Source organism: Felis catus, chromosome C2 (assembly GCF_018350175.1).
Source record: "Felis catus isolate Fca126 chromosome C2, F.catus_Fca126_mat1.0, whole genome shotgun sequence".
NCBI classification, from domain to species: Eukaryota; Metazoa; Chordata; class Mammalia; order Carnivora; family Felidae; genus Felis; species Felis catus.
This window is the reverse complement of record NC_058376.1, coordinates 60,095,631-60,123,198: the sequence shown is the minus strand read 5'-3', so window position 1 is coordinate 60,123,198 and position 27,568 is coordinate 60,095,631. Positions and strand designations below refer to the sequence as shown.

General features: G+C 36.9%; 1 protein-coding gene and 1 long non-coding RNA gene across 4 annotated transcripts in view; one reads left to right on the top strand and one right to left on the bottom strand.

Annotated features, from left to right (window-relative positions):
• ATP6V1A (ATPase H+ transporting V1 subunit A) overlaps positions 1-27,568 on the bottom strand; it is a 66,258-nt gene that overhangs the window by 13,853 nt on the left and 24,837 nt on the right. For all 3 annotated transcript variants that reach the window (XM_023260146.2, XM_006936055.5, XM_006936054.5), the window contains 10 exons: positions 22,822-22,916; positions 19,252-19,380; positions 15,979-16,193; positions 15,560-15,697; positions 12,972-13,123; positions 8,881-9,043; positions 8,236-8,344; positions 2,319-2,441; positions 1,849-1,963; positions 1,230-1,293 (listed from right to left, as the gene is read on the bottom strand). In XM_023260146.2, the coding sequence (XP_023115914.1) occupies positions 1,230-1,293; positions 1,849-1,963; positions 2,319-2,441; positions 8,236-8,344; positions 8,881-9,043; positions 12,972-13,123; positions 15,560-15,697; positions 15,979-16,193; positions 19,252-19,380; positions 22,822-22,906 (1,293 nt within the window). In that variant the 5' untranslated portion in view covers positions 22,907-22,916. The remainder of the gene's footprint in view (positions 1-1,229; positions 1,294-1,848; positions 1,964-2,318; positions 2,442-8,235; positions 8,345-8,880; positions 9,044-12,971; positions 13,124-15,559; positions 15,698-15,978; positions 16,194-19,251; positions 19,381-22,821; positions 22,917-27,568) is intronic.
• LOC109503450 lies at positions 9,000-26,999 on the top strand. The gene is made up of 2 exons (XR_002162424.2): positions 9,000-9,106; positions 26,907-26,999. It is a non-coding gene; the product is annotated as an uncharacterized LOC109503450 (long non-coding RNA).

The window sequence follows — 27,568 nt, the reverse complement described above, 5'->3', positions numbered from 1 at the left end:
CAGTGAGCTGTAGGCACAGAGCCTGATATGGGGCTCAAATTCACCAACCGTGAGATCGTGACCTGAGCCGAAGTAGGCTGTTTAACCAACTGAGCCACCCAGGCACCCCATTTTGTTTTGTTTTTTAATGTTTATGTACTTTTGAGAGACACAGAGTTAGAGCCGGGGTGGGGCAGAGACAGAGAGGAAGACACAGAACCTGAAGCAGCTCCTGGCTCTGAGCTGTCAGCACAGAGCCTGATGCAACGCTCAAACACACGAAAAAGGTGTGAGATCGTGACCTGAGCCAAAGTTGGATGCTTAACTAAGCCGCCCAGGAACCCCTATATTTTATACCTTCTTGACTTTACTCCTCCTTTCCCTGCAATTTAAACTCAAAATGTTAGCAAAGGTTAAACACCTTGAGAGTGGTACATTTAGCCTGACATTTCTTTTTATCAGATACTGACAGAAACGTAAGCAAATATTCTTTTTCTCACATGAATAATACTTATGAATATATCAACATTTATTTTCTTTACTATAGTCCTGATTTGTATACATCTTTCACTTAGGCTTCTCTTAATGGCCAAGTTGGCTAGCTATCCACTACCATTCATGCCTTGTCACCGGGAGGCAGCTGCGTAGGCAGAAACTACACTTTCCAGCTTTGCTTTCATCTGGGTGTGGCTAACAGAATGAGTGGGGGATTGCACTGGAGCCCAAAGTTCACAGAGTGGGTGTGCCTTCTCCACAGTTTCCACTTGTGGCAGCAAGATGCAGATGGTTAACAGTCTAGGTGATGATGGTGGAGCCCAAGCTGGAAGGACCTCTGGTCTGTGAATTATTAGTATATGGAAAAGAGCTGCCCTCTGATAGGATCATCTGCTTTAGACCATACTATGAGGAAAAAGAAACTTCTACTGGGTTTTTGTCATTATGCATTTTTAGGCCTATTTGTTTCTACAACCAGGGTTACTCTCATTTAAAGGGTAGTATTATTCTAATACTAATAAAACTTTGCTATTCCAGATATATTTTCCACTTACAGAAATTAAATTTCATAAATCTTCAGCAAAGAGCTAAGAAAGAATGGACAGAATAAAAACTCTCAGTGACAAGAATGTTCCTAAAACAAACCTTCCTACTGCCTACTTTTAATGAGTAAATTTAAGACTTCACGATGATTAAGTAACATTAGGGTAAGGGTGGGAAAGCTCAGAAGTTGACTATGCTAGGAAAAGGTATACCTGAACAATACCAAGAGTAGCAGATGTAACAGGATCAGAAAAATCACCACCAGGTGGAGAAACCCTAAATTTAAAAGAAAAAAAGTCATTAGAAAAGCTTAAGAAAACACAGCTGGTATATGAAAGTAAAAGTTTTTTAGAAGTTAATTTTAATGTAAATAACTTTAGAACTAACCTTTGAAAAGAAAATCTACATACAAATATTAATAAAAATCAATACTAAATTGCAAATAAGAATGGTAACTATTGAATGCCTTCAAGTGCAAAATATGAGAGACATAATCAATTTCATGACTCTAATCGAATAGATGAAGCAGGAAGGAAGAAAAAACTCTAAGAACAAAGTATGGCTTTAGGTAGTGATCATGGATCTTCACTTGTTTTTCCATACAATCTTACTTAAACATGTCTATAATTTTCTAAGTTACTCATAAGATATTGTGACTTGAATATAAAAAAATCAGTGCAGAGATAACCTAAACGTGTACATTGTAAAGAGCTCCTCGGGTGACCCTGCAGTGGTTAAAAACCACTACCCTCAGAGGAAGTTGAATATTTTCTTTTTAAAATATATGACTTTTTATTCTTCTTTTGAAGAGTAAATAGTTTAGGTGCTTACGCTCCTACAATGCTGACACTTCCTTCTCTTTCAGGATTTCCAAGACATTTCACCCTGCCTGCTCGCTCATAGAAAGAGGCCAGACGGGCACCAAGGTACGCAGGATATCCACTATCTGAAAAGCGAAAAGAAAATTTTTTCTTTAACTAAAAAAAAAAAAAAATTTTTTTTAACGTTTATTTTTGAAAGAGAGAGACAGAGAGAGAGAGAGAGAGACAGAAAGAGAGCGAACGGGGGAGGGGCGAAGAGTGAGGCATAGAATCTGAAGCAGGCTCCAAGCCCCACGCTGTCAGCATAGAGCTCGACGCAGGGCTCCAACTCATGAACCATGAGATGACGACTTGGGTGAAGGTGGATGCTCAACCAACTGAGCCCCCCAGGAGCCCCGTGAAAAGAAATTAAGGGAGGTTCTAAGCCAGTCCTAAAAATCCTATCAGCCTTTTAATATAATAAGCAATACAAAGACTCACCTGCAGGCATTTCAGCTAAGCGACCAGAGATTTCTCTAAGGGCCTCCGCCCATCTAGAGGTAGAGTCAGCCATCATACTGACGTGATAACCCATGTCACGGAAATATTCTGACAGCGTAATTCCTAAATTGGGGAGAATATTACAATTTATAATTCTATAATGTAGAATCCTGACTTTGTCATCATTAAGAAAACTTTAAAGCAATAAATACATGAGGCAGACTGTTAGCTGTTCATCAAAACCCCCCTTCTTTTGTGCATACAGCGAAATTATATTTCCTAGCTTCCTTTGTATTTAGATATGACCAGGTAACTGACCTCTAGCTAACAGAATGAAAGTCGAAGTAATGAGTTCCATCATCAGGCATGCCACACATCCTTCCATGCTCTGTATTCTTTCTGGCTTACTGAGATGGACAGGACTCCCAGCAGCCCTGAAAGTCAGGAGTTGAAAACGGAAGAGTACTTTTCAGCCTGGGTCCCAGCCCAGAATGACAGAATGAAGAAGAGTCCCCCTAACCACTTAAAAAAACACCTGTTATCCTGAGCAATGACAAATTTGGGTTTATTTGTTGCCATAGCCTATTCTAATATTGTGCATTTAATTTTTTTAATGTTTATTTATTTTTGAGAGAGACAGAGCATGAGTGGGAGAGGGACAGAGAGAGGGAGACACAGAATCTGTGTCCAGGCTCTGAGCCCAACGCAGGGCTTGAGCCCACAAACCGTGAGATCGTGATTTGAGCCAAAGTCAGAAACTTAACTGACTGAGCCATCCAGGTATCCCAATATTGTACATTTTAAAAACCAGGAAAAGACTTTTTCTCTATTTTTTGTTGAGACAATTAAGTCTGAAATTAATTCCCATTGTAGCTTTTGTCTACGTATCACATACACATATACCAAAAAAACCATCAACTAATTAGCTTATTTTTCAAATGCAACAAATGTTAACACAAGTAATACCTTAATTATCCAGATCATTCTCCTGTGTATACCAGGTTCTGTTCTGTTAAATCACTTAGAGTAAACCATTTATTTAAAAAAAATTTTTTTTTCAACGTTTATTTATTTTTGGGACAGAGAGAGACAGAGCATGAACGGGGGAGGGACAGAGAGAGAGGGAGACACAGAATCGGAAACAGGCTCCAGGCTCTGAGCCACCAGCCCAGAGCCTGACGTGGGGCTCGAACTCACGGACCGCGAGATCGTGACCTGGCTGAAGTCGGACGCTTAACCGACTGCGCCACCCAGGCGCCCCTAGAGTAAACCATTTAGAAGAAGCTAATAGACAGAAAGAAGTCCTGGGTTCTAGCTCCTGTTCTCTGATTAATCTCCACAACTAACTTCATTTCCCAGTGTGATTTCCTAATCTGTTAAAATGGAATAACTCTTGTTCTACCTACTTGTGTATATCAGATGAAATGATATGTATAAACGCCTTTACTAAATCATAATAGTCTCAAAATCTAATGCCCTGATTCCTTTATTTTACCAGTAAAGAAAAAGTCTTATATAAGTAAAACAAAATAGTGCTCGAAAATTCAGCGCTTTACTATTTATCATATTGTACTTTCAGAATAAGAAATCGATATCTGAGGCTTCTAAAAAAATGATTCCATGAACAAAGTCTTTAAAAAAAATATTGCTTCTCATTATTAAGTTTTAAAAAAAGGGGTGCCTGGGTGACTCAGTTGCTTAAGTGACCAACTCTTGATTTTGGCTCAGATTATGATCTCAGGCGTTATGAGATAGAGCCCTGAACACTGTGTGGAGCATGCTTGGGATCCTTTCTCTCCCTCTCTTTCTGCCTCTCCCCGGCTTGCACTTTCTCAAAAATAAATAAATAAACATTTAAAAAGGCTTAAAAAAAATAGTTATCACATATTTCAATCTGATGATAGGATCAGATCCTCACTTATATGAGCATACATAGCTGCACTTTAAGCCTCTGTGGTAATATTCTGTGATAATGTATTAGGGAGACTTGGTGGAAGAAACAGATACATATGAGTAAACTTCAAAGAGTTTTCAGTGCCTACTAGTTAAAAAAAAAAAAAAAAACCTCAGACAAAATAAAAAAATGAACAAACTGGGAAAACACTGGCCAACTCATGACAGATAAAAGACTAATTTCAAAGAGCTTTTATAAATCAGTATGAAAAATAACTCCTATCCAAAAGGAAAATGGACAGAATGCAGCTTTCAATTAGTTAATACAGATAGGAAAGATGTTAGCTGAAAGAAATACAGACTGAATCGGTATCTTTATTTTAAAAATTTTTAAATGTTTTTTAAAATTTATTTTTGAGAGAGAGAGAGAGACAGAGTGTGAGCAGGGGAGGGGCAGAGAGAGGTGGAGACACAGAATCTGAAACAGGCTCCAGGCTCTGAGCTGTCAGCACAGAGCGTGATGCAGGGCTCAAACATGTGAACCAAGAGATCGTGATCACAGCTGAAGTCGGATGCTCAACCAACTGAGCCACCCAGGCGCCTCCCTGCCTTTTTTTTTTGTTTAATGTCTTTTTATTTTTGAGAGAGAGAGACAGAGCACAGACTGAATACGTATCTATAAAGCAGGGATAGTAAATTGTTAAATCTAGGTGCTGAATACATCAGCGTTCACTGTGTGTTTGACAATTATCATTAGGAAGCATTACAAAACATAGCACTGGTGAAGATGTCGGGAAACAGAACTCTTGTTCACTCATATCCTTTTTGAAGAGCTATCAATATCTAAGATCCACATTAACAGTTGTATGCTTAGCAATTTTACTTTTATAAACTTACCTTATAAAAATGTACAAAGAAACACATGCACAAAACATGAAAAGAAACTGTAAAAAACATACACAAGGATGTTTCAGTGAATCAAGGTTTGTGATAGCAAAAAAAAAGAAAAAAAAACCAACAAAACAAAACAAAACCCAAAACAAAAACAAAAAACAAAAAACAAAACCTGTCAATAATTTATGTGTCTACCAGAAGGATGCTGGTAAAATAGATTATGATACAGCCATACAGAAGGGATACTGTGCAGCCATTTAGAAGAAGTAGGTAGACTTCTTGTCTTAAAATAATAGGTGAATATATCCCTTTTCCCTTCTCATAAAAGTAATCACCAAACAAGGAGAACAAGAAGTATAAAAAACACAAACTCTATTACCAAAAACTAGGGGACATGTTTAGCTACACAACAAAATAATGAGGAAAGCCACCTAAATGAGGTAAAACCCAAACAAGGATGTGGGAAGACCCCAAGAATTCACCTGAAGCTGAACATCTCAGATTATGCTTTTGTAAAACTGGGGCAAAGCCAAGAATCCTTTGTTTGGAATACTGCACAAAGGATACTGGGTACTGGCAGGAGTTCCTTGGATCCAGTATGGCATCAAGGAGAAGTAGGGTGATGGGGACAAACAAAATGCAGGTAGGCACTCTTTTACAGTGAGGAAAAAGTGGGTGAGGCAGGGTAGAAGAGAAAGAATGCACTGTAAGTGACCTTGTGGCAGTAGATTTCTGTTGGCAGGAGAAGATCAAAGTAACTCACACAACTCCATGCCATAACAAACTCCACAGATTGCCATGAAGCAATCCTGTCTCCCTTCCCATCTCCTGCAGAGATGAGTAATAGTAACAATACATATCAGTATGGGAACTACACAAAATACAAGAAGAAAAAGGACAGAAGAGCAAATACAATGATGGCCAAAGAACCTGCCAAGGAACAGGTGAAAACTGTGACCACGATAAATTAATGAAAGAAACTGTTAATAACGCGTCCTACCACACAATAAAATCTCAAGGAATATACAGTAAGGTCAGAAAAGAGGTTTCATGAGCCAGCAGAGCTCAACAAAGAGCTGGAAGAAAAAATAAAGCCATTACAGAAATGAACGTTTCATTAGCAGCAAAGCAAAGAATAACCACTGAATATCCTGTGAGCAAATGAACAAAAGGCTAAATAAAAAGGATTAGAAAGGATAAGATATATAAGGTAAACAGATAAAGGAGATCCAATATGTCTAGTTTGAAGAAGATAACCATAGCAGAAGAGAAAAGTTTGGGAAACAATTCTTGAAAATTTTCCAAAATGAAAGACACGTTCATAAGCTGAAAAAGTAACTACGCCTCAGGAAAAATTTATCAAAACTATCAATATTGGCATATATCTTAATAAAGTTGTAAAACTTTATTATTTTTTTAAATTTTTAATGTTTACTTATTTTTGAGAGACAGAAAGAGACAGTACATGATTGGGGGAGAGGCAGAGAGAGAGGGAGACACAGAATCCAAAGCAGGCTCCAGGCTCTGAGCTGTCAGTACAGAGCCTGATGCGGGGTTTGAACAAAAGAACTGTGGGATCATGACCTAAGCAGAAGTCAGACGCTTAATTGACTGAGCCACCCAGGTGCCCAAAAGTTATAAAACTTTAAATTGAAGGAGAAATTCCTTTGGGAAAAAAAAAAAAAAATCTTCCATAAAAGGAAAAAAAAGCAGGTTGGCTTCAGATCCCTCCCTTGTATTTAATGCTACAATAAAAGTTCTCAAGGAAACAAACATTGATCCAAAATATTTTATACTCAACCAAACTACTATTAAAATTTAAAGGCAGTATTGGGGTGCCTGGCTGGCTTAGTCGGAAGGGCATGCGACTCTTGATCTCAGAGTCATGAGTTTGAGCCCCATGCTGGGGGTAGAGATTCCTTAAAAAAACAAAAACAAAAACAAAAACAAAAACAGGTGTGCCTGCGTGGCTCAGTCAGTTAAACATGTGACTCAGGCTCAGGTCATGATCTCATGGCTTGTGAGTTCGAGTCCCATGCTGGGCTCTGTGCTGACAGCTCGAAGTCTAGAGCCTGCTTCAGATTCTGTGTCTCCCTCTCTCTCTGCCCCTCCCCTGCTCACACTCTTTCTCTCTCTCTCTCAAAAATAAACATTAAAAAAAAAAAAACAAACAAAACAGAAAATTTAAAGGCAGTAGAAAAAAACAAACTTATGAAGAAATAAGAATTCATAGAATGTAGTTTCCCTGAGACTTTCTTGAGGAAACTTTCAAAAGTCAGATGTTAGCCAACCACAAAATAAATGGAGAAATTATAGCCAAAAGAGTGCCTGTGGGGACTGACTCCATTTTACTCTAGGTTTAAGGCTAATACGAATATTGTATGCATGGTTACACATAGAATGTGAATATCATAAATCTGAAAATGTAGAAATAAAAGTACCAAAAAGCGGGGATAGAAGTGGGAGCAAATATGGGAGGTAACACATAAGTGCACTGATTTTCTTATCTTTTATATCCAGCCATCAAAATATACTAATCCAAAGGTCATCATTAAAGTTACAGACATACAGATTTATTTGGAATTTAGAACAATGGTAAAACATGTAATGAAAAAAAAAATGGTAGTAGAAGATAACATCGTTTTCTGGTTATTAACAAGATTGAGACAATTCTAGAAATATACTGACATATCCTCATATGTACATAAAGCATTTTTTATTTTTATTTATTGATTTATTCATTTTTGTGCAGCATTTTTTTTAATTTTTTTTTTTTAACGTTTATTTATTTTTGAGACAGAGAGAGACAGAGCATGAACGGGGGAGGGGCAGAGGGAGAGGGAGACACAGAAACGGAAGCAGGCTCCAGGCTCTGAGCCATCAGCCCAGAACCTGATGTGGGGCTCGAAATCACGGACCGCGAGATCGTAACCTGAGCTGAAGTCGGACGCCTAACCGACTGAGCCACCCAGGCGCCCCTGTGCAGCATTTTTTAAAAGCTAGGAATATGGTTGTACACACAAAGTATTTTAGAATGAAAGGAAAGTTCTTTGGAAAAAGAAAAGGTTTGGTGCTAGCTTTAAACTTAAGAACAGATGTACACTGCTTTTATTTCAATTCATATACTCACCAGTATAAATAGAAGCTTCTCTAGCAGCAACAGGCATATTGGAGGTATTGGCTACCAAAGCTGTCCTCTTCATAATTGATTCCACCTTACCATCGACTTCCATCGTGAGCTAGAAGCAAACAATCGATTATGACCCTCCCATTTCCAAACAGAACATTTTAGTCCCCGCTTTTACAACTTACCCATATTTAATCCCTCTTATAATCAGTTTTCCCAAAGTAATATTTCTCATCACTCCAACCTCTCCCCCCTGCCCCACTGTGCTGGAAAGAAGATAGGCTTTATTTCCACTGCATAAATGAAATCCATTATTTTATGGAAAAAGGAATATTACTTTAGCAACCTAGTAGATCATATAAAGCCAATATAAAGTTCCCGTCTACAAATATTTTGTCTATTTTATCTTTCTCCCAAAAACTGAAAACCATCAGACCACAAACAGAAACTTTAAAGTATTTGAAAAATTCAAATTCCCTTCCTGGAATATACAAATTGAATCACAAATATAATCAGAAAATTCTTTAAGAGATCCTTGACAAATCAGAGCATTGCTCTAGGTCCAAGACAAAGCTTTTTTAATTGCCAAAGGAAGTTGGTTAGTGGTATTTTCTCTAAAATAATATTTGAAGCTTTGTATGTACAGACCTCTGGGAAGTCCCGGAGGACTTCAGACATCTCATTTCCTCGTTCACCACATCCTACATAGATGATCACATCACTATTGGAATACTTGGATAGAGACTGCGATATCACTGTCTTTCCACAGCCGAAAGCCCCCGGGATTGCAGTAGTTCCTCCCTGTACACATCTGAGCGGAGAAAACAAAGTGTGGATTACTACACTTGCTAATTACTACTAACAAATAAAGTAGGTAAGTGACACAGAAAAACAAGTTGAAGAAACAAAGCACTTTGAAATATTTTCATCTGTATCTATATATACACAAAGATAGATATACAGATACAGTAATTGCTTCCACAGCTGGTACCTGTAACAGTGTATGTTTTTTATTGTCATTAACCATCTCTACCACCTTTAATAGCTAGATTGGGAGGGTACATGCCATAAAGTACCTGGGGAAAAGGAATATGAAAATAAAACAGTACTAATGATACTTGGAATGTTTATATAAATTAGTTCATGTAAGCACAATATAGGAATTAGAGCTAAAAGAAAAATTTAAACAACTTTTCTAAGTTGTCTTGAGGCAAAAAATAAGACCTAAGAAAATCATATCTTGCTATAAAGGTTAATGAACAAAGAATTTTGTTAAGGTGTTATGTCAATCCCCTTTTATACACTGAATAACTATTTATAAAGTACTTCCTAGGCACTAAAAACTGTTTGAAATGGCTGGAGAGACACCAGCAAATAAGATAGCCATGTTTCTGTACGCAGAGCTCACATTCCAGCGGTGTAAACCAAAGTCAGCTGGTGGTTATAGTGCCATTTAGCAGCTACATTCAAACTTTTCCTAAGAAGTGGCAAGAGAGAGTGAAATATCCTTAAGGGCAGGGCAAAGTGAATGGTGTGGTATGTGTCTGTGTGTGTGTTCACACGCCAAGTGTGCATGTAGAGCAGGAGGGTGTGGGCAGGAGAAATGAAATTTAATGCTAAGGGAAATTTCTTTGCAATACTGTCTTATTATAAAATTCACAGAAACATTATGACCTTAATAATAATGACAGACTTCTTCAAAATTAAACTAATACACATTAAACATTTTTTTTTCTTCTTCAAACCTTTTTTTTTCTTTTAATACTTATTTATTTTGGGGGGACAGCACAGGTGGAAGAGGGGCAGATAGAAGGGGACAGAGAATCTGAAGTGGGCTCTGTGCTGACAGGCTGACAGCAGTGAGCCCGATGTGGGGCTTGAACTCACAAACTGTGAGATCATGATCTGAGATGAAGTTGGATGCTCAACTGACTGAGCCACCCAGATGTCCCTCTCCTTCAAACCTTTCAGTGACTCTGATAAACCACGAGGGCATGTCCATACACGAGAGGCATGTATACCTCTCTCAAATCACTTTTAACTTGGATGGGGAGGCAGGGCTGGGTGTGTCCCAGTTTGGAAGTTCAGCAATTCAATGTGAAACATGCTATCAAGAGAACATCCGAGGTGCTAGGGGAAAACACAGGAAGGGGTGCAAAGTCTGACACTGGATTGGAGTAGGGTCAGGAAATCCTTCTGAAGGGAAGGACCTGAAAGGAAACAGAAATTAGCCAGACAAAGGGAAATAACATTCTAAGCAGAGGAAATAGTATATCCAAAGGTCCAGGGGCAAGAGGGAGCACTGCTTGAGGAACTAAAAGTCCTTCAGGATGCCTGGAAGATGATGCATAAGGAAGCTGGGCCGTCAAGTGGCTGACATGATACTGGAAAGTAAGCAATAGCCAGATCACAGACCAGATGGTTTTATAAGGAGTTAAGGAGTATATATTTTTTTAATATTTATTTATTTTTGAGAGAAAGAGCATGAGTGGGGGAGGGACAGAGAGAGAGGGGGACACAGAATCTGAAGCAGGCTCCAGGCCTGAGCCGTCATCACAGAGCCCAACATGGGGCTCAAACCCACGAACTGTGAAATCATGACCTGAGCTGAAGTTGGATACTCAACCGACTGAGCCACCCAGGCGCCGCAGGAGGATTTAAGAGCAATAAAAAGCATTTTGGGGTTTCAAGCAAAACAGTATAGGACCAGTTATGTGTTTTAGATGTGTCATTATGTAATATGGACAATCCTTTAGAAAGAAGGCAAGACTAAGGAGAAGTCTAATTAAATGTGATTATGGTAGGAACGAGGGTAAGATCCTTAATTAAAATCATGGAGTAGGGATGAAAGATGTAGATAAAAAATACCTGGGTAAGAGAATAAAAGCACTTCTTCAATAATTAGATGTGAGCAGGTAAGAATGATCCTTGAGAGAAATCATAGATTTTAGATTCAGCATTCACTGGATGGATAATGATAGCCGTTGAAACAGGAACAAAAAAAGATGAACAAGTTTCAAGGAAGGGAGTGGTGATTAAGAGGATGATTTTAGCTATGAACATATTGACTTAGAAGTACCCATTAGATGTTCAAAAGGAGAGGCATGATCAGAAGTGAAATGTGAGTCTGGAACTCACACAAAATCTGGGGGAAGATACAGATTTGGAAGTCATCATATGTAGAGGAAGATTTAAGTCATTAGAGTGGACAAAGTTATCCACATAGGGTAAGGGGCCCCAGAAAGGGAAAAATTCTAAGAAATATCAAAATTAAAGGAGAAGGAACTTGCAGTGGAGAATAAGGACTTGTGTATAGAAGCTAACAGGAAGAACAAAAACAGGGTATTTCAAGGAGGAAGGAATCAGTAGCAACATTCAACATTCAAAGTCATAGAAATTAAGGAAATACTAAAACTTATTTATTGAATTATCAGTATGGTAGTGAGTGAGAATGTTAGTGACAGTAGTTTCAACTGTGGGCAAGCCAGCTGGGTAGGCACTGTGAATTACAGTGGGAAAAGTGGAGATGGCTAATTTATTTTTTCAAGGAGTCTGGCTGTGAAGATGAGGAGACAAGTAGTGGAAGACAGAAAGGAGAAAATGATAGAAGGTAGACATTTTTTCATGAAATGGGAAATAAAAGGAAGATAACCTACAGAGGGAGGTCCCTGAGGAGACATGAGGTAGGATAAGCTCCAGAAAGAGGAAAGATGAGAGGGGACGAATGGAAGGAGTTTCACATGTGAAGGCTCTAGTATGATCATTTGCTGCTAATGAAGAAGGAAGAGTAGAGCCCAGGACCTGAGGCAGGTGCAGAGGTCTGAAACAGCTGCTGAGGAGAGCAGGAGAATGGCAAAAGAGAGAAATGCAGTAGGATTCGGGACCCAGCAGTGAGATTCCACCTTGCACTGATTAACTGAATTTCTCAGCAGCCTGTGTGTAGACTTGGGAGCAGGAGGTGGCTGGACAGATTCAGTTGGGATTTTGCTGGGTGAGTGTGACAGAAAACAAAGGAACAAGAAAATATAGTCTATTGGCCAGTATCCATAAGAGTGACAGACTATTAAGCTTAAGCTGGTTCCTGAAGGATATGGAAACAGGAGGTGCTGACTAATAAGTCACAGGATCGAAGATCTTGTGAGAAATAGTGAGAACAACTCAGAGGGTAGGTTTGAAGGGTTTAAGTGGGACGTATGTGGGTTCGTGATTCAGAAGTTGAAGGAGTTACTGTATCACAGCTTCTGTCTTTTCTGTGAAATAAATGATGAAGTCTTTTTGTTGAAAGTAAAGCAGAGTATGGTAAAGTCTGAGATTCAAAGACAAGAGGTTTGAGGTTTTTAAGCAGCTGATGAAGAAAATGGCAAAGAGCAGACTATAAATTAAGAAAGATTCCTGGGCAGCACAGAGAGCCCAGTTGATTTTAGAAACCATATTTATAGTGACACCAGTCTACTAATTCCAGGACAGCTAAATAAAGATAGCTATATTGTTTGGGTACAGATTTTCTGGAAATTTTATTTTTTCAGAAAGCGTTAGAAGTAATGCTCTTTTTGCAACTGTGTCAATGATTTCACTCCATAATAAACATTGGCAATATATGAACATTTTTAACTAATTTACTATTATTTCTCTAGATAAAATTTATTATAGCATTAGCACATAAGATATCTATAAGGCAGGGAAACAATAACCACATATAATCCTCTGAGGAAAAACCACAGGACATAGCTCAAACTTACGGAAAAAGGGCATCAAGGACCCTCTGGCCAGTCAACAAGGGATGATTAGCTGGCAGCTTCTCAGTGACAGGCCGAACTTGACGTACAGGCCACACTTGGACCATGCTAAACTTTTCCTTTATACCTTCAAATTCAAGTTCCAAGACAACATCCTATAGAAATACAGTAGGATGTTAAGTACAGTCAAATTTATGAACATTTCTTCCTCTAACATCAAAGTAACCCCAAATTCCTCTTGGGGGTAGAAAGCTAGTATGTGGAAGTGGAGGAGATTTATATTTCTTATTGCCAATCTTTTTTTATATATATGTTTATTTATTTTCAGAGAGAATGTGTGTGAGCAGGGAAGAGGCAGAGAGAGAGGGAGGGAGAATATACCAAGCAGGTTCCATGCTGTCAGCACAGAGCCCAACGCAGGGCTCAATCCCATGAACTGTGAGATCATGACCTGAGCCAAAACCAAGAGGTGGACGATCAACTGACTGAGCCACCCAGGTGCCCTGCAAATCTTTATATACAGTTCTAATTTTTTTTAACCAGGTGCATTTATTAGTTTTAATGCTTAAAAAAATAGGAGTTGAGAAAGACCTATTTCAAATCATAGAGGAATAGTTTAAAAAATGATATGGATATGCACAGGGACAGGTCTTAAAAAGATACAGAAGATACGCTTGGGACTGAGGGAGAAATGAAAGTTTTCGTATTACTCTTTCCTTTGTTTACTTTATTATAGTGCTCTTATACCGATTTAATAAAAAATACTTATTAAGAACCCTAAAATATCTAATAAAGTAAAATATTTTTAAATATTTACAAAAGCAAAAAGATAATGAGTAATACTCTAACATTTATGAACACTGAGATGGTTTCAACTACTCACAAATAATCCCAATGTCCACAGACTTATAGCAATCTATAATTTTGTTACTCCATGAATTTGAACTGTCTACCTCAGAGTGTTCCTTCCATGTGTGTGAGTCTTTAAGCTGGTAAGGCTAGCTGATTGCCCAGAATCCCAACCTAAATATTTTGTTCTCTATATTTTGTACAGCAAAGACTTACTCTTGACAAATGACTAGAAAATTGTTTTCACTCACATTTTATCTGGAACAGATTATTTGTTACAATAGTCTTCTTAATAAAGTTATCTTCATACCCACAAAGACTATTATAAGCCTACTGTATTTTACTGACTAGCGATAACATTAAAGGACTAAGTTTTAAACAACCTACCCAGAGTTAGAATTCATATAATCCATTACACAATTAATTATGCAAATACAGATTAACAGTTAAAATCAAAGACTACTCTATGCCTAAAGAATCAGGGCTTTAAGACGAGCATAAATTAAGAAGGAGGAAAAATGTTATATTAGATATTGCTTTCCCTTAAAAAAAAAAAACAAAAAATAACTATGTTCTGCTTTTTGTATTCCCAAGCCCAAGTTCAAAAATAAAATCTTTATAAAAAATAATGATGGCAGTTATATACAGGAAACAACAGGTGTTGGCAAGAATGTAGAGAAAGGGGAACCCTCTTACACTCTTGGTGGGAATGCAAACTGGTGCGACCACTGTGGAAAACAGAGTGGAGGTTCCAAAGGTCTAAAAATAGACCTACCCTATGATCTAGCAATTGCATTACTAGGTATTTACCCAAAGGATACAAAAATACTGATTCAAAGGGACACATGCACCCCAATGTTTATAGCAGCATTATTAACAATAGCCAAATTATGAAAAGAGCCCAAGTGTTCATCAACTGATGAATGGATAAAGAAGATGTGGTGTGTGTGTCCTAGCAAGAAGCTAAAACACACACACACCCACCCAGTGGAATACTACTCAGCCATAAAAAACAAACTCTTGCCATTTGCAATGATGTGGATGGAGCTACAGAGTATTATGCTAAAAGTGAAAACAAATCACTCAAAGACAAATACCATATGATTTCACTTATATGTGGAATTTAAGAAAAAAAAACAAAAAACAGATGAACACAGTGGGGGGGGGGGGAATAAAGAGAGGCAAACCAGAAAACAGACACTTAACTATAGACAACAAACTGAGGTTTACTGGAGGGGAGGTGGGCAGGAGGAGGTGTTATAAATGGATGATGGGTATTAAGGAGGGCACTTATTGTGATGAGCACTGGGTGTTAGTAATGCATCACTACACTCTACACCTGAAACTAACATTATACTGTTATTTTAACTAATGGGAATTTAAATAAAAACTTGAAAAAAAAAATGAATAAGGGGATCCAATGTACAACATGATGACTGTACATAACAGTATAGTACTATATACTTGGAAGTTGCTAAAGAGTAGATCTTAAATGTTCTCACTGCACACACACAAAGGTTAAGTAGGTAAAGTGCTTTGATGGAAATGTTAACTAACCCTATGTGGTAATCATTTTGCAATACATAAGGGTATTAAATCATCATGATAAAAAAAAATTATGGGAGTTAATTAAAACTCGCACATTAAGTATCATTTCTATGGCTATTTAGGACACTAAAATGGGTACTCTTGGGACTATCAGGGAGGGCCACACTATGAGATAAAGTGTATATACTACTTACTGAGGTATCATAATTTCCAGGTGGAGCAATGTAAGTTACAGTTCCTCTGTTTCGCGGGGGTAACATGATTTTGTGTTTGATGAGTGAGTTCTCATTGACAATTCCATAAATATCTCCACCAGTGATGTGACTACCAACCTAGAGAACAAATGTACTGGCTGTTTAATGTTCAAATAAACATCAAGCTGTTTAACATTCAAATAAATATCAGGCAGATTCATCCTTGCTGCTATTACTTAAATCATTTGCTTCATTTATCAATAAAACATATTCTATAATTCTTCTAGCAGATTTAAAGAAAAAATTAAACTATACTTCTGTGGTCTATTTTTATTAGACTAAAGAGTACAAAATAGTTCACTAAACATCCATTTCACATTCTTTCACCAATGTTAGAAATCTTGGTTTCAAAGACATACCCGCAGATTTTTGCAAGGTGTAAAATCCCATTTGACATCTCTGCTAAGAGCAGACACATTTACTCCTCGGGGAATGTAGATACTTTGGGTCTGACTGCTGATATCTGACAAAGGTCTCTGAATACCATCAAAAATAGCTCCCATGATGCCAGGCCCAAGCTCTACTGAGAGGGGTTTACCAGTGCGGAGTACAGGATCTCCAACAGACACACCCGCTAGAAACAGTAGTTGAGGAAAACTCACTCTGAAAGTTTAGAGACTCTATAAAAAGGAAGTATCACAGTTGAACAGGAAATGATACTTAAGAAGCTAAAACAGAAATTCTCAAACTTTCTCAGTTCATAACATCCTTAGTGTTCCATTAACTTTTTCAGGCCACAGGTCACTGTGACAAAAGATGTATCTAATAATTCCACTTATTAAATAGTTCTATCCAAACAACTTAATAAATATGTATGTCCTAATAACTGAATGACACTCTGAGAGAAAAATATATAGACTGAGAGAAAAAAATATTTTAATTTCATTTTTAAACAACATCAATTCTTACAAATGGGATGTAAGTGCTTACTGGGCACTGTACCATTTTCAAACCTTGGAATCAAACTGAATACCTGTTCCACATTCATTTTTGTACAATACTTGCTTTTCAGCTTAGCAATCACCAAACGCTCAGCTTCCCAAAGATATGACATCATTGACAAGAACACAGTGCGGCCGAATAATGAAAGTGTTTATTAAACTGAAGCTACTGGTTCACGTGATGTCTGACAACATGTCTAATACTCCCGTGTTAACCTCAAAACTTTTAAATATCCTGGGGCATCACATGAGTTTGCTGCAGCTGCCCAGTATGCCTTCTGCACAGTCTGGGAACCACAGAGCTAACAACAGCAGCAATATATGGTTAATACATTGTTCCAACTCTCCTTAATACATGATTTCAGCTATACTACTGAGGAATATCAATCCCCTAGAAAGGATACTAGTACGTGGCACAAAAACTTAAAATCTTAAGAATTAAGAAGTGGTTTTGGAAAGCAAAAGAATACAACCTGCAAGTAAGCACACTGAAATCACGTTGCTCTCACATACTTGTTGACAAGAGTAAAATCAGTACAACTTTTATTGACAGCAATTCAGCAAAATCAAAAATTTAAATGCATAAATCTTGACCCAAGAATCCAACTTCTGTGAATTCATCCTATAGTTACACTATAACACTGTTTACAACACATATAGACTAGATACAACCAAAACTTCTATCATTAAAGAGATCAATAAATTATATATATTCATATGATAGAATTCTATGTAGCTGTAAAAAAAGAATAGGAGCTTCTATGAATTGCTCTAGAAAGATCTCCAAAATATATTTTCATTTCCATTATGAAACTTTTCAAACCTAGAGCAAAGTTCAGACTTTTACAGTGAACTCTCATATCTACCAGTTAGATCCTACCACTAACATTTTCCTATACTTTTCACATACCTATCCATCTTGCATAAAAAAAAGTAGGGTACAGAACAGTGCATATAGTATGCTGTCTTCTGGGGAAAAAAGGGAAGAAAGGTAACATATTTATATTGGTTCATATATGCAATTAACAACCTCGAAGGGTATACAATAAAAGGAATTAATAAAAATGGCTGCACACATGCATGTGTTTTGAAAATTGGCCAAATACAGGATGACAATGGTGAAGAGGGTTGTCACTGTATACACCTTCATTTGTTTTTATCTTAAATCTTCAAACCACGTAAAAGATTGAATAAAAGATAAAGCTAACAATAGAAAAAGTCTTTTAAAAAAGTCTTTTTTGATTAGTCATGATTTCATAGCTACAAAGACTTCTAATTTTATTTAAATTTCCAGATGATTTTGTTTTGATTTAGCACACCAGTACACACACACAGAGACAAATTACCTGAAAAAATGTATTTTAGTATGACAAAAAAGTTGTACCAAATAAATCTTAGTAAAATAGTCAAAAAACTAATGCCCCTATATTTCTTGCAACATTATTTACAACAGCCAAATATGGAAGCAACCTAAGTGTCTACTGATAGATTTAATGGATAAAGATGATGCAGCATACCTGTGTGTATATATACATAAAACACTGTAACATATATGCATATGTGTATATTACACAAGAGAGTATTACTCAGCCATAAGTAAGCATGAAATCTTGCCATTTGCGACAATATGGGTGGACCTAGAAGGTATTATGCTACATGAAATAATTCAGAGAAAAATAGAGAAAAACAAATACCATATAATTTCATGTATATGTGGAATCTAAAAAATTAAACAAATGAACAAACAAAAACAGAGACAGATTCATAAATACAGAGAACTGGTGTTTGCTAGAGGGGTGAGGGTTGAGTGGATGGGTAAAACAGGTGAAGGAGATCAGAGGTACAAACTTCCAGTTATAAAACAAATTGGTCATAGGGATAAAAAGGTATAGCATGAGGAATATAGTTAATAATATTGTAATAACTTTGGTAGATGGTAGCTATACTTATAATGGTGAGCATTTCATAAAGTATATAATTGTCAAATCCCTATGTTATACACCTGAAACTAATATAATATTGTATGTCAACTGTACTTAAACAAAAATAATAATAATAAATAAGGAGAATTACTACTACCCTTAAGAGTCAATTTAAGTAAAACACATAAATTAAGTTGAAAAAAAAGTAGTTTCTCTTCACAAAGTTTAACACATTATCTCTTTTTCATAGAAAACTGAAAATAAATACTATGCCTAAAAGCCAAAATTATGATAACCAAACAAGAAGTAAAGATTTCCTAGTGCTAAAACCATAATGTAACATGTCATCTAGCATTATTTATTAGAATACAGGCAGACAGTAGTGACTGATTTATTTATGAATTCACTATTTTAAACAGAAATCATGACTGGAGAATTTTAACCATATAAATTGATATTGTTAATTCTGTTTATGCTTTCTTCTACAATATGTGTCACTCTTAAGAAAAATTCTAATTGGTTTCCCCTAAAGTTTGTGAACTACCAAAATACAAAGAGCAATGAACGTTCAGAAGATAATATTAATTTCTTAAAATAAGATCATTAATTCCTAGTACCTTTCCTCAAAATTCCTGTAAAGATCAGGTTTCTTTATAACACCAGCATTTCATGCGTCTGATATCATTGGTTGTTGCTACTTCCACCTTTGCTATAAATCCCTAAATTCTGACTTGTAGAAAGTGGCAAGAAATTGAACCAAAAAGGATACAGGTTTCTTCATACACCTGGATAGTAGCCATGTCACCCTCCAGTCGGATAATCTCTCCAACCAACTCACTGTGGCCCACTCTCACCAGCTCATACATGGCTGCACCTGCCATGTCACAGGCTGTAACCACTGAAAAGAACAAATGAGTGTTTTGAAAACTTAAGATCCTGCGAATAGTTACAGATAATTAAAATATCCGGTTAACCCAAATATACACCTCTCTTACATACTCATAAGAAAAAGAAAACACCCACTATGAAACATACATACAGTTTCACAAAACTATGCATTTTTAGCATCCGATAGAGAGGTAAACAAAATGTATGTGTTAGGCTAAAGCTTGTTCATTTACATAATACAGATGAAAATTATTTTCAAAAAGTCCAAAGTTCTCTTTGGCAAACCTAGCAGCATCGAGACACACTTTGATCATGCCGGTTGCTATAATACATGGAATGATGGATTTGGGAATAAGAAAAAAAAATGTTTAAACTAAAATTGGAACAAGAGCTGCACGGCAGAATGCCACACAAGTATCAGTTTGCTGTGTTGTTTTGAGAAACAAAACTGTGTTGTTTATTCCTTTGAGAAATAATATTTAAAACAACATCTTTACTTTCATTTCTAACGCTTCACATTAGTGGCTCTTAAAACTCTTCTGAGACAAGGACCTCTTTGATAAACTAATAACAGCTCTACCTAGAAAAACTCACATATGCATCCGAAAAATTTTTTTCAGGGGTGCCTGAATGGCTCAATCAGTAGAGCATGTAATTCCTAATCTCGGGGCTGTGAGTTTGAGCCCCATATGTTAGGTGTACAGATTACCTAAAAAATAAAATCTAGAAAAAAAAAATTGTCTTTCATAAGGATGTTTATAATTAGTCATTACCACTAAGTGAAGTCCTGATTAAGAATTCCTATTTCTTAAAATCTATTTTTACTGCTTATTTGTTTTTGAAAGACAGAGACAAAGCATGAGCAGGAGAGGGGCAGAGAGAGGGAGACACAGAATCTGAGGCAGGCTCCAGGCTGTGAGCTGTCAGTACAGAGCCTGATGCGGGGCTCGAACTCACTGTGAGATTGTGACCTGAGCTGAAGTTAGATGCTTAACTGACAGCCACCCAGGTGCCCCAAGAATTCCTATTTCTTATAAATACTGAACCAGAATTTATACTTACTATTTTAGATCACATTGTCTAGTAAGTAAAAGTTACTTTTCTGGTAGGTGGGGAAAGTTGTACATTTTCAGATCTGTGTAGCAATAACTTTATTTTTATTTATTTATTTATTTATTTTTTTTAACGTTTATTTATGAGAGAGAGAGACAGAGCATGAGCAGGGGAGGGGCAGAGAGAGAGGGAGACACAGAATCCGAAGCAGGCTCCAGGCTCTGAGCCGTAAGCTCAGAGCCCGACGCGGGGCTCGAACTCACAGACTGCGAGATCATGACCTGAGCCGAAGTCGGACGCTCAACTGACTGAGCCACCCAGGCGCCCCATAGTTTTATTTACTTATTTATTTTAACGTTTATTTATTTTTGCGGGAGAGAGCGAGCATGTGCACATGCATGCACACAAGTGGGGGAGAGGCAGAGAATCTGAAGCAGGCTCTGCACTGTCAGGGCACAGTCAGTGTAGAGCCCAATGCAGGGCTCAAACTCACGAACCATGAGATCATGACCTGAGCTGAAGTCAGATGCTTAATGGACTGAGCCACCTAGGCAACCCAGAATAACTCTATTTTTGATGTATTTAGCCTCCTGATACAATTAATTAGAACCATGTACTAATATCCAGGGGGAAACTATTAAAGTATTAATATTTAATTAACTTGTGTTAGAACAATGAAGATTTGTTAATTTCATAAATATTTACCTCTATACCTACTATATAAGAGTTAAGATGCACTGAAATGTCAGAGATAACTAAAATTTTAAATCATATTTCATAAACCCAAAAGTATGCCATTTTTCTATCATTTTATTAAGTACTTAAGAATTAGAAATAGGTTCTAGGAGCAGTTTACTACAAGGTTCAGACAAATATTTTTACCTAAACTCTTTTGATGGTATTCTTTTTTGCCTTTTCCCTAAAAGTTCTTGAATATAGCCTGCCTTTCCTAAAGACCCTTCTGATCATCAAGGGGAAAACTGTTACTTGGAAAGGCAAAAGAAACTGACAACACTGAAATGTGTTTTTGCCAATGAGTTCAAGCTCAAACACCAAGTTCTAAGCTATAGAAACTTCTTAGGGAGAAATAAACACTGTGACTTACTGACCTCATTTGCATAAACACCAGAAAAGGGTCATTACCTCCACTGTGATTAGAACAAAAAGACTATAGCATGAGGTTTATAAAAAGACATAAGGAGCGGTACCTGGGTGGCTCAGTCAGTTAAGTGACTCTTGATTTTGGCTTAGGTCATAATGCCAGGGTCATGAGATCAAGCCCTGCACTGGGCTCCGTGCTAAACATGGGGCCTGCTTAAGATTCTCCATCTCCGTCTCCCTCTCCCTCTCTCTCCCCTGCTTGTGTACACATACTCTCCCCTCTCCCCTGCTTGTGTACACATACTCTCTCAAATAAAAATTAAAAAAAAAAAAAAAAAGAGAGACATAAGGAAAAATAAGTATCCATGGCACTAAGGATTATAAATCAATGAGTGGCTTTTACCATGGAAACTATGAATCATATTTTGTAGTTGGAGTAAAATGAATAAAAACTAGAATGCGATATATTATTTAAAATGCAGTACCCCAAGTTTTGGCAGAATAAAACAAAGTTTTTAACTGCTTTCTATTATTCTCATGTCATAAAACTTCCTTCCCACAGATACCTAGTTATGTGAAAATGTAAAATAAACATCCAGAAGCATTTATATATTCAAAGAGCCAAGGTTGATATTGTTGAGAAATGCTCTGAAAAAAATTACTGACGTTCAAACCACATTAACATATATTGACTGAATGCCTATTATCTGCAAAGTATTACATACTAAAAGCAATAAATTTTATATTATATAGTCTTATTTCACCTCACATTTAACAAAAAATTAAGACATATCTAAAACTCTGAACACCAATTACACACATACATAATAAATAGGATATCACAAATTAGTGCCCAATAATTATCAACTTAAGATAATGAATGCAAAAGGGGTGCCTGGGTGAATCAGTCAGTTAAGTGTCCAACTGTTGATTTCAGCTCAGGTCATGATCTCATGGTTCATGAGATCAAGCCCCACATCAGGCTCTGTACCCTTCTTGGGATTCTCTCACTCCCTTTCTATTCCCCTCTCTCTGCTCCTCCCCCACTCACCTGCACACATGCTTTCTCTCAAAATAAATAATAAACTTGATTGAAAAAAAAAAAAAGGTAATGAATGCTAAAGAAGCTCTTATGATGGAGGTATTACCTCAGTCTTATAGCAACTATGAAATCTTTTAGGGGCAAATAGAACTTCTGTGAGTGAACAGAAACTTGCGTATTTTACCTAAAATGCCCTGAAAAGACATTAATTGAAGTTAGGAATCTTTACTATTGAGATTATTACATATTACTTACCAGGTCCTGAGACCCCATGCACATAACCAAATGTGCTTTCTTTATCTTCATCAAGTATTTTGGGTAGCTTGGAGAAATCCATCATGTTAATTTACCTATGGTTAAAGAAAAAAAGTTTTAATTACAAACCATAAAACAAAAGAACTAAGTTAACTCTCATCATCGGTATTAATTACAAACCATAAAACAAAAGAACTAAGTTAACTCTCATCATCGGTATTCTTGAGTTATTACCACTTCTTCAGAGAAAATATAAAGTTCTTAAAATTTGCCTAAAAGTACCTCATTCTTGGATGGTCTACAGTTATTATTAAAATTCAAAATTACATATTCCTATGCAAAGTACTCCATAGAAAATACCAAGGAGTGTAATAAACAATGTGAAGTCTTTCCAATGGCTTACCTAGTCCTACAATATCTTGTCCTCTCTGCCATTGCCACTGTGATCTTTCCAACTACTCTTCCCCTTAATCATTCTGTATATAATATATACAAACTATAAATATATATACATATATGCTTACATATAAATACATATACATATACACATACATACATTCTGCCCCAGGGTCTTTGCACATGTTGTCCTCCTGGCTGGAGTACTCTTCTCCTAGATAACCACTCCTATATTTCCTTCAGGTCTTTACTCAAATTTCACCTTCTCTGAGGGGCTTCTCTGCCTATCTTTTTAAAATTGCAAGAAATAGGGACTCCTGGGTGGCTCAGTCAATTGGCTGTCTGACTTCAGCTCTCTCACAGTTGGTGAGTTTGAGCCCCACACATCTGGCTCTCTGCTGTGAGTGCAGAGCCCACTTCAGATCCTCTATCCCCCCGGCACTCACACGTGAGCACTCCCTCTCAAAAATAAATAAAACATTTAAAAGTAAAAAATAAAGAAAATTGCAACTTCCCTGCTTTACTTTTCACCATCTGACACATTACATCTTACAATAAAAAATATTAATGTATTAGCGATCTTTATCTATCTTTACAATTTTTCTGGGAGCAATTTTCCTTTTTCTTCTTCTTCTTTTTGCAAAACACACAACAGTTTAAGAAATTCAGTTCGCCTTCTTTATTGATGTGCAATCTCAAAAACCCAAAGAATGAACAATTCAAATCCAAACAGAAAACTGATTGCGGATTCCAAAGTAGAAAGTTTATTTTTGACTGCTGGTCTCACTTAATAATTATTGGCAATTTAACAAGGGAGATAAAATACACATACATATAAAATCTAATAATGTCCCAAAACAACCATAAAATAAGGGTCATGGATCAGTATGTAATAAAGTACCAAATAACATATACTTATTTACTAAAAGTACAAATATTAGAATGATTAGGGAAGACTTCTTGAAGGTCAGGTAGAATTAGCATCAACTAAGAAAAGAAGGACAGTAAAGGCATTCCAGGTGGAGAAATAACAAGAACAAAAGAATGGAAATAAAAATTTCAGGAACAGTTAATAGACAGTATGAATGGAATAAAAGGTTTATATTAAGGCAACAGTGAAAAGTAAGGATGCAATGGTAGAGAGACTAATGTGTGGGTCTTGAAATGAATGCCAAGTGGACTTTAGCCTATAAACAATAGGAAAATAACCAAGGGAGAGCTGTTATGAGAAGAATGATGTTTAATTCATCTAACAGATTAAAGTAGAGGAGGGGAGGAGGCAAGATAAGAAGGTGGAAAGCTCTGGAAATGGTTATGGGTTGAATGTCAATGGAATTCAATTTATTAAATGTTTATTGAGCTCCTACCAAGGAAAAGGCCCTGTCTTGAACTTAGGGAATAGGATTGTGAATAAAAGGGGCTTTCACTGGCTTTAAACAAAGGACTATAAAGCAAAATGACTTTAGTATTCAAGATGACAACACCCTGGGAGCAGAGGAGAAACTAATTCAGATGTGGGAGAAGTGCAAACCAATGTAGATGAGGTAGGGGGAACAGGTAGCTGGAAAGAATACAGAAAGACAAAGGAAAAACAAACCTTGAGCTCTGGGAATTAATTCAAGCACAGCTGAGTTGTGTTTTTGTCTTTTGGAGCCATGAAGGATCACTACAGAACCATATACTCCATGGGACACAATTTGTAATCCATTAATCAAGATACCAAAGAATTGGGGAGAAGAGTTTAACAATGAAGTCATTAACAGTGAGTGGAATTCTGTTGGATACACTTTGTGGCTTCAGAAGGGTAACAGTGGATACGGCTAACAAGGAAGAACCCAGTGATTAAAGAAACAAATATGAGTGAAAATAACGATGAAAACCACACGGAGATACGGGAGACCTTATAAGTGAGAGGAATATGGTCAAAGGGGCAAGAAAGGTACCAAAAACTTGAAGATGGCATCAGTGGTAAGGTAGAGACTATCATCAGGCTGGTAATTTATGGTTAAAGGTAGGTTATACTTCTACTCATTGGAAACAATGTAAGTGAAAAAAATAAACCAGATACCACAGTCACAAATGTCACAATAAAAGAGCAAAGATTTTTGTGTTCTCAATAGGAAAATTAAATTAGAGGAAGGGCAGTTGAGGGAGGAAGTAATGAAAAGGGGAAACTGGCTCACTAGGATTTTCCAGCTTCCTAAAGATGCAGTAGAAGGGGCTGTTAAGTAATCAGGTATGAAACTGCAAAAGACTGGAATACAAAAAAGAGAAGAACAAGCTTTTCTAGAAACTACTTAGATAATAAGGGAAAAAACAAAGTTTAAAGACAAACATTTATTTGGGAAATGGATTGGGCAAAGTCTTCAAAGAAGTAGTGAACAAACAAATGAGGTCAAATTTTCATCTTCAGAAAATAAGAAAATTTCAAAGTCAGAAAATAACTTGAAAATCAGTCTTTCTTCCCCAAATATGAGTATTTCTTATATAGCTTGCATGATACATGGTCACTTGCCTATTAAAGTGGAAATAGCATGAAATCTTGAGTCAGCAGACTTCGGACACTTTTTGGATCTACCAGGGACATGCTGCAGGAGGATCTGAACAAATCAAAATCTCTTCATATCGTCATTTGAAAAGCAGGAAAAATTCTACTACCTACCCCAGAAATGTGGCTGAATTGCAAATTTGTTGAATGTTCCTCGTGAAATATAAAATGCTTACAAGAATTTCATCAGTAATACCAGTATTCAAACAGGGCTTGAATTTTGAAAAAGCCATTCTATTTTTAAAAATCTCTCCTTAGAAAATAATCATATTTCACATAAATCTAGTTCCCCACTGCTTCTACCCTCTTGGCCGTTTCTTCCAACAGCTGTAGCCACAGACTAGAGACCTCTCCAAGGAAATTATCTTCAGTGCCTTAACTCTCCAACAGTTTTTCTCAGATCTCTCTCTCCAGAGGCTACTGTTTTCTTTTCAAGTAGAGCAAACAAAATAAAAAAATTATATTCTGAACATTATATCAGTAAGTACTGAAGAATACTTTTTCACCCATCCTGGCTTCTTCTTTTTATCGAGAGAGACCAAGGCTTTGAGTCAGACAGATTGAGTATGAATTTTTAAGTTGCATCCTTGGGCAAATCACATTCTCTCAACTTTTTGAGTCTCATTTTCATCTATAAAATCTAATGGGGCTGTTGCAAGGCACCTAATGGTAAGCCTAACAGAAAAGTAATAGTGATGGGGTGCCTAGGTGGCTCAGTTGTTTAAGTGTCTGACTCTTGGTTTTGGCTCAGGTCATGGTCTCGTGGTTTCGTGAGTTCGAACCCTGTGTCAGGCTCTGTGCTATTAGCACAGAGCCTGCTTGGGATTCTCTCTCCCTCTCTCTGCCCCTCCCCACTCACACTGTCTTGGGTCTCTCTCGAATAAATAAAATGAAACTAAAACAAAAAATAGTGATGACTATCAACTTTATTCTGTTAATGCAAGTTAATCTTGCCTAACTTCCTAAAAAGTACCCAGTGTAACAAATAAACAGCACTTAGTGTATTCTTACCCTCTTGTTACTTGAACCAAATCTAGTCACTTGGCTAGTTTTTTTCTTAGCTATTATGTACACTTTACCGTAACTTTATTTTTTAAAACAAAATGGATTTTAAGCATCAATGATGTGTTGTGTGTTACAGGTTGAAAACAGAATGGAGTGAGAAGACACAATCTCTCCCCCAAGGAGCTTCTGGCCTGGTGGGATGGATATACAGACAAATAGGTAGTTACAATAAGTGATACATGTGTTGTCATAGGAGCTGTGCAGGCTGATCTGGGAGAGCATAAAACAAAGGTACGGAACCTAGACCTGGGCAGGATGGGAATGACTTAGAAGAGGCTGGGCTGAGACCTGCAGGATGAACAAGGAGACACTAGAGTATACAGTGGAGCTTTTTCACAGGTGACTCAAACTTTCTGGGGTTAACCAACGTATTCTGGAGAGTTCATAAGACAATAAAGGTTATCTGTTCTGATTTTTTAAAATAAGCATTTATATACATTCCCTTTAAAACAACAGTGACAGCCTCTAAGTGTATGAGCAATGATTAGCGGAAATCAGAGGGTTTATTCATGATTCAGCTACCATGTGGGTTTATCACTCAGCTGAATAATCCTAGCCACCATGGAAACTAGTGTTTCTATAATCTTTAACTTTTTATTTTTAGGCATATATTAATTTATGCCAAAGACAGGAGACCTTAGAAACAATAACATCCAATTAGAGAATTAAGAGCCTAAATAATAATTCTGTAAGTTTACTTAGAGATGCTTTCACTAGATCCACAAATCTGTATTCATC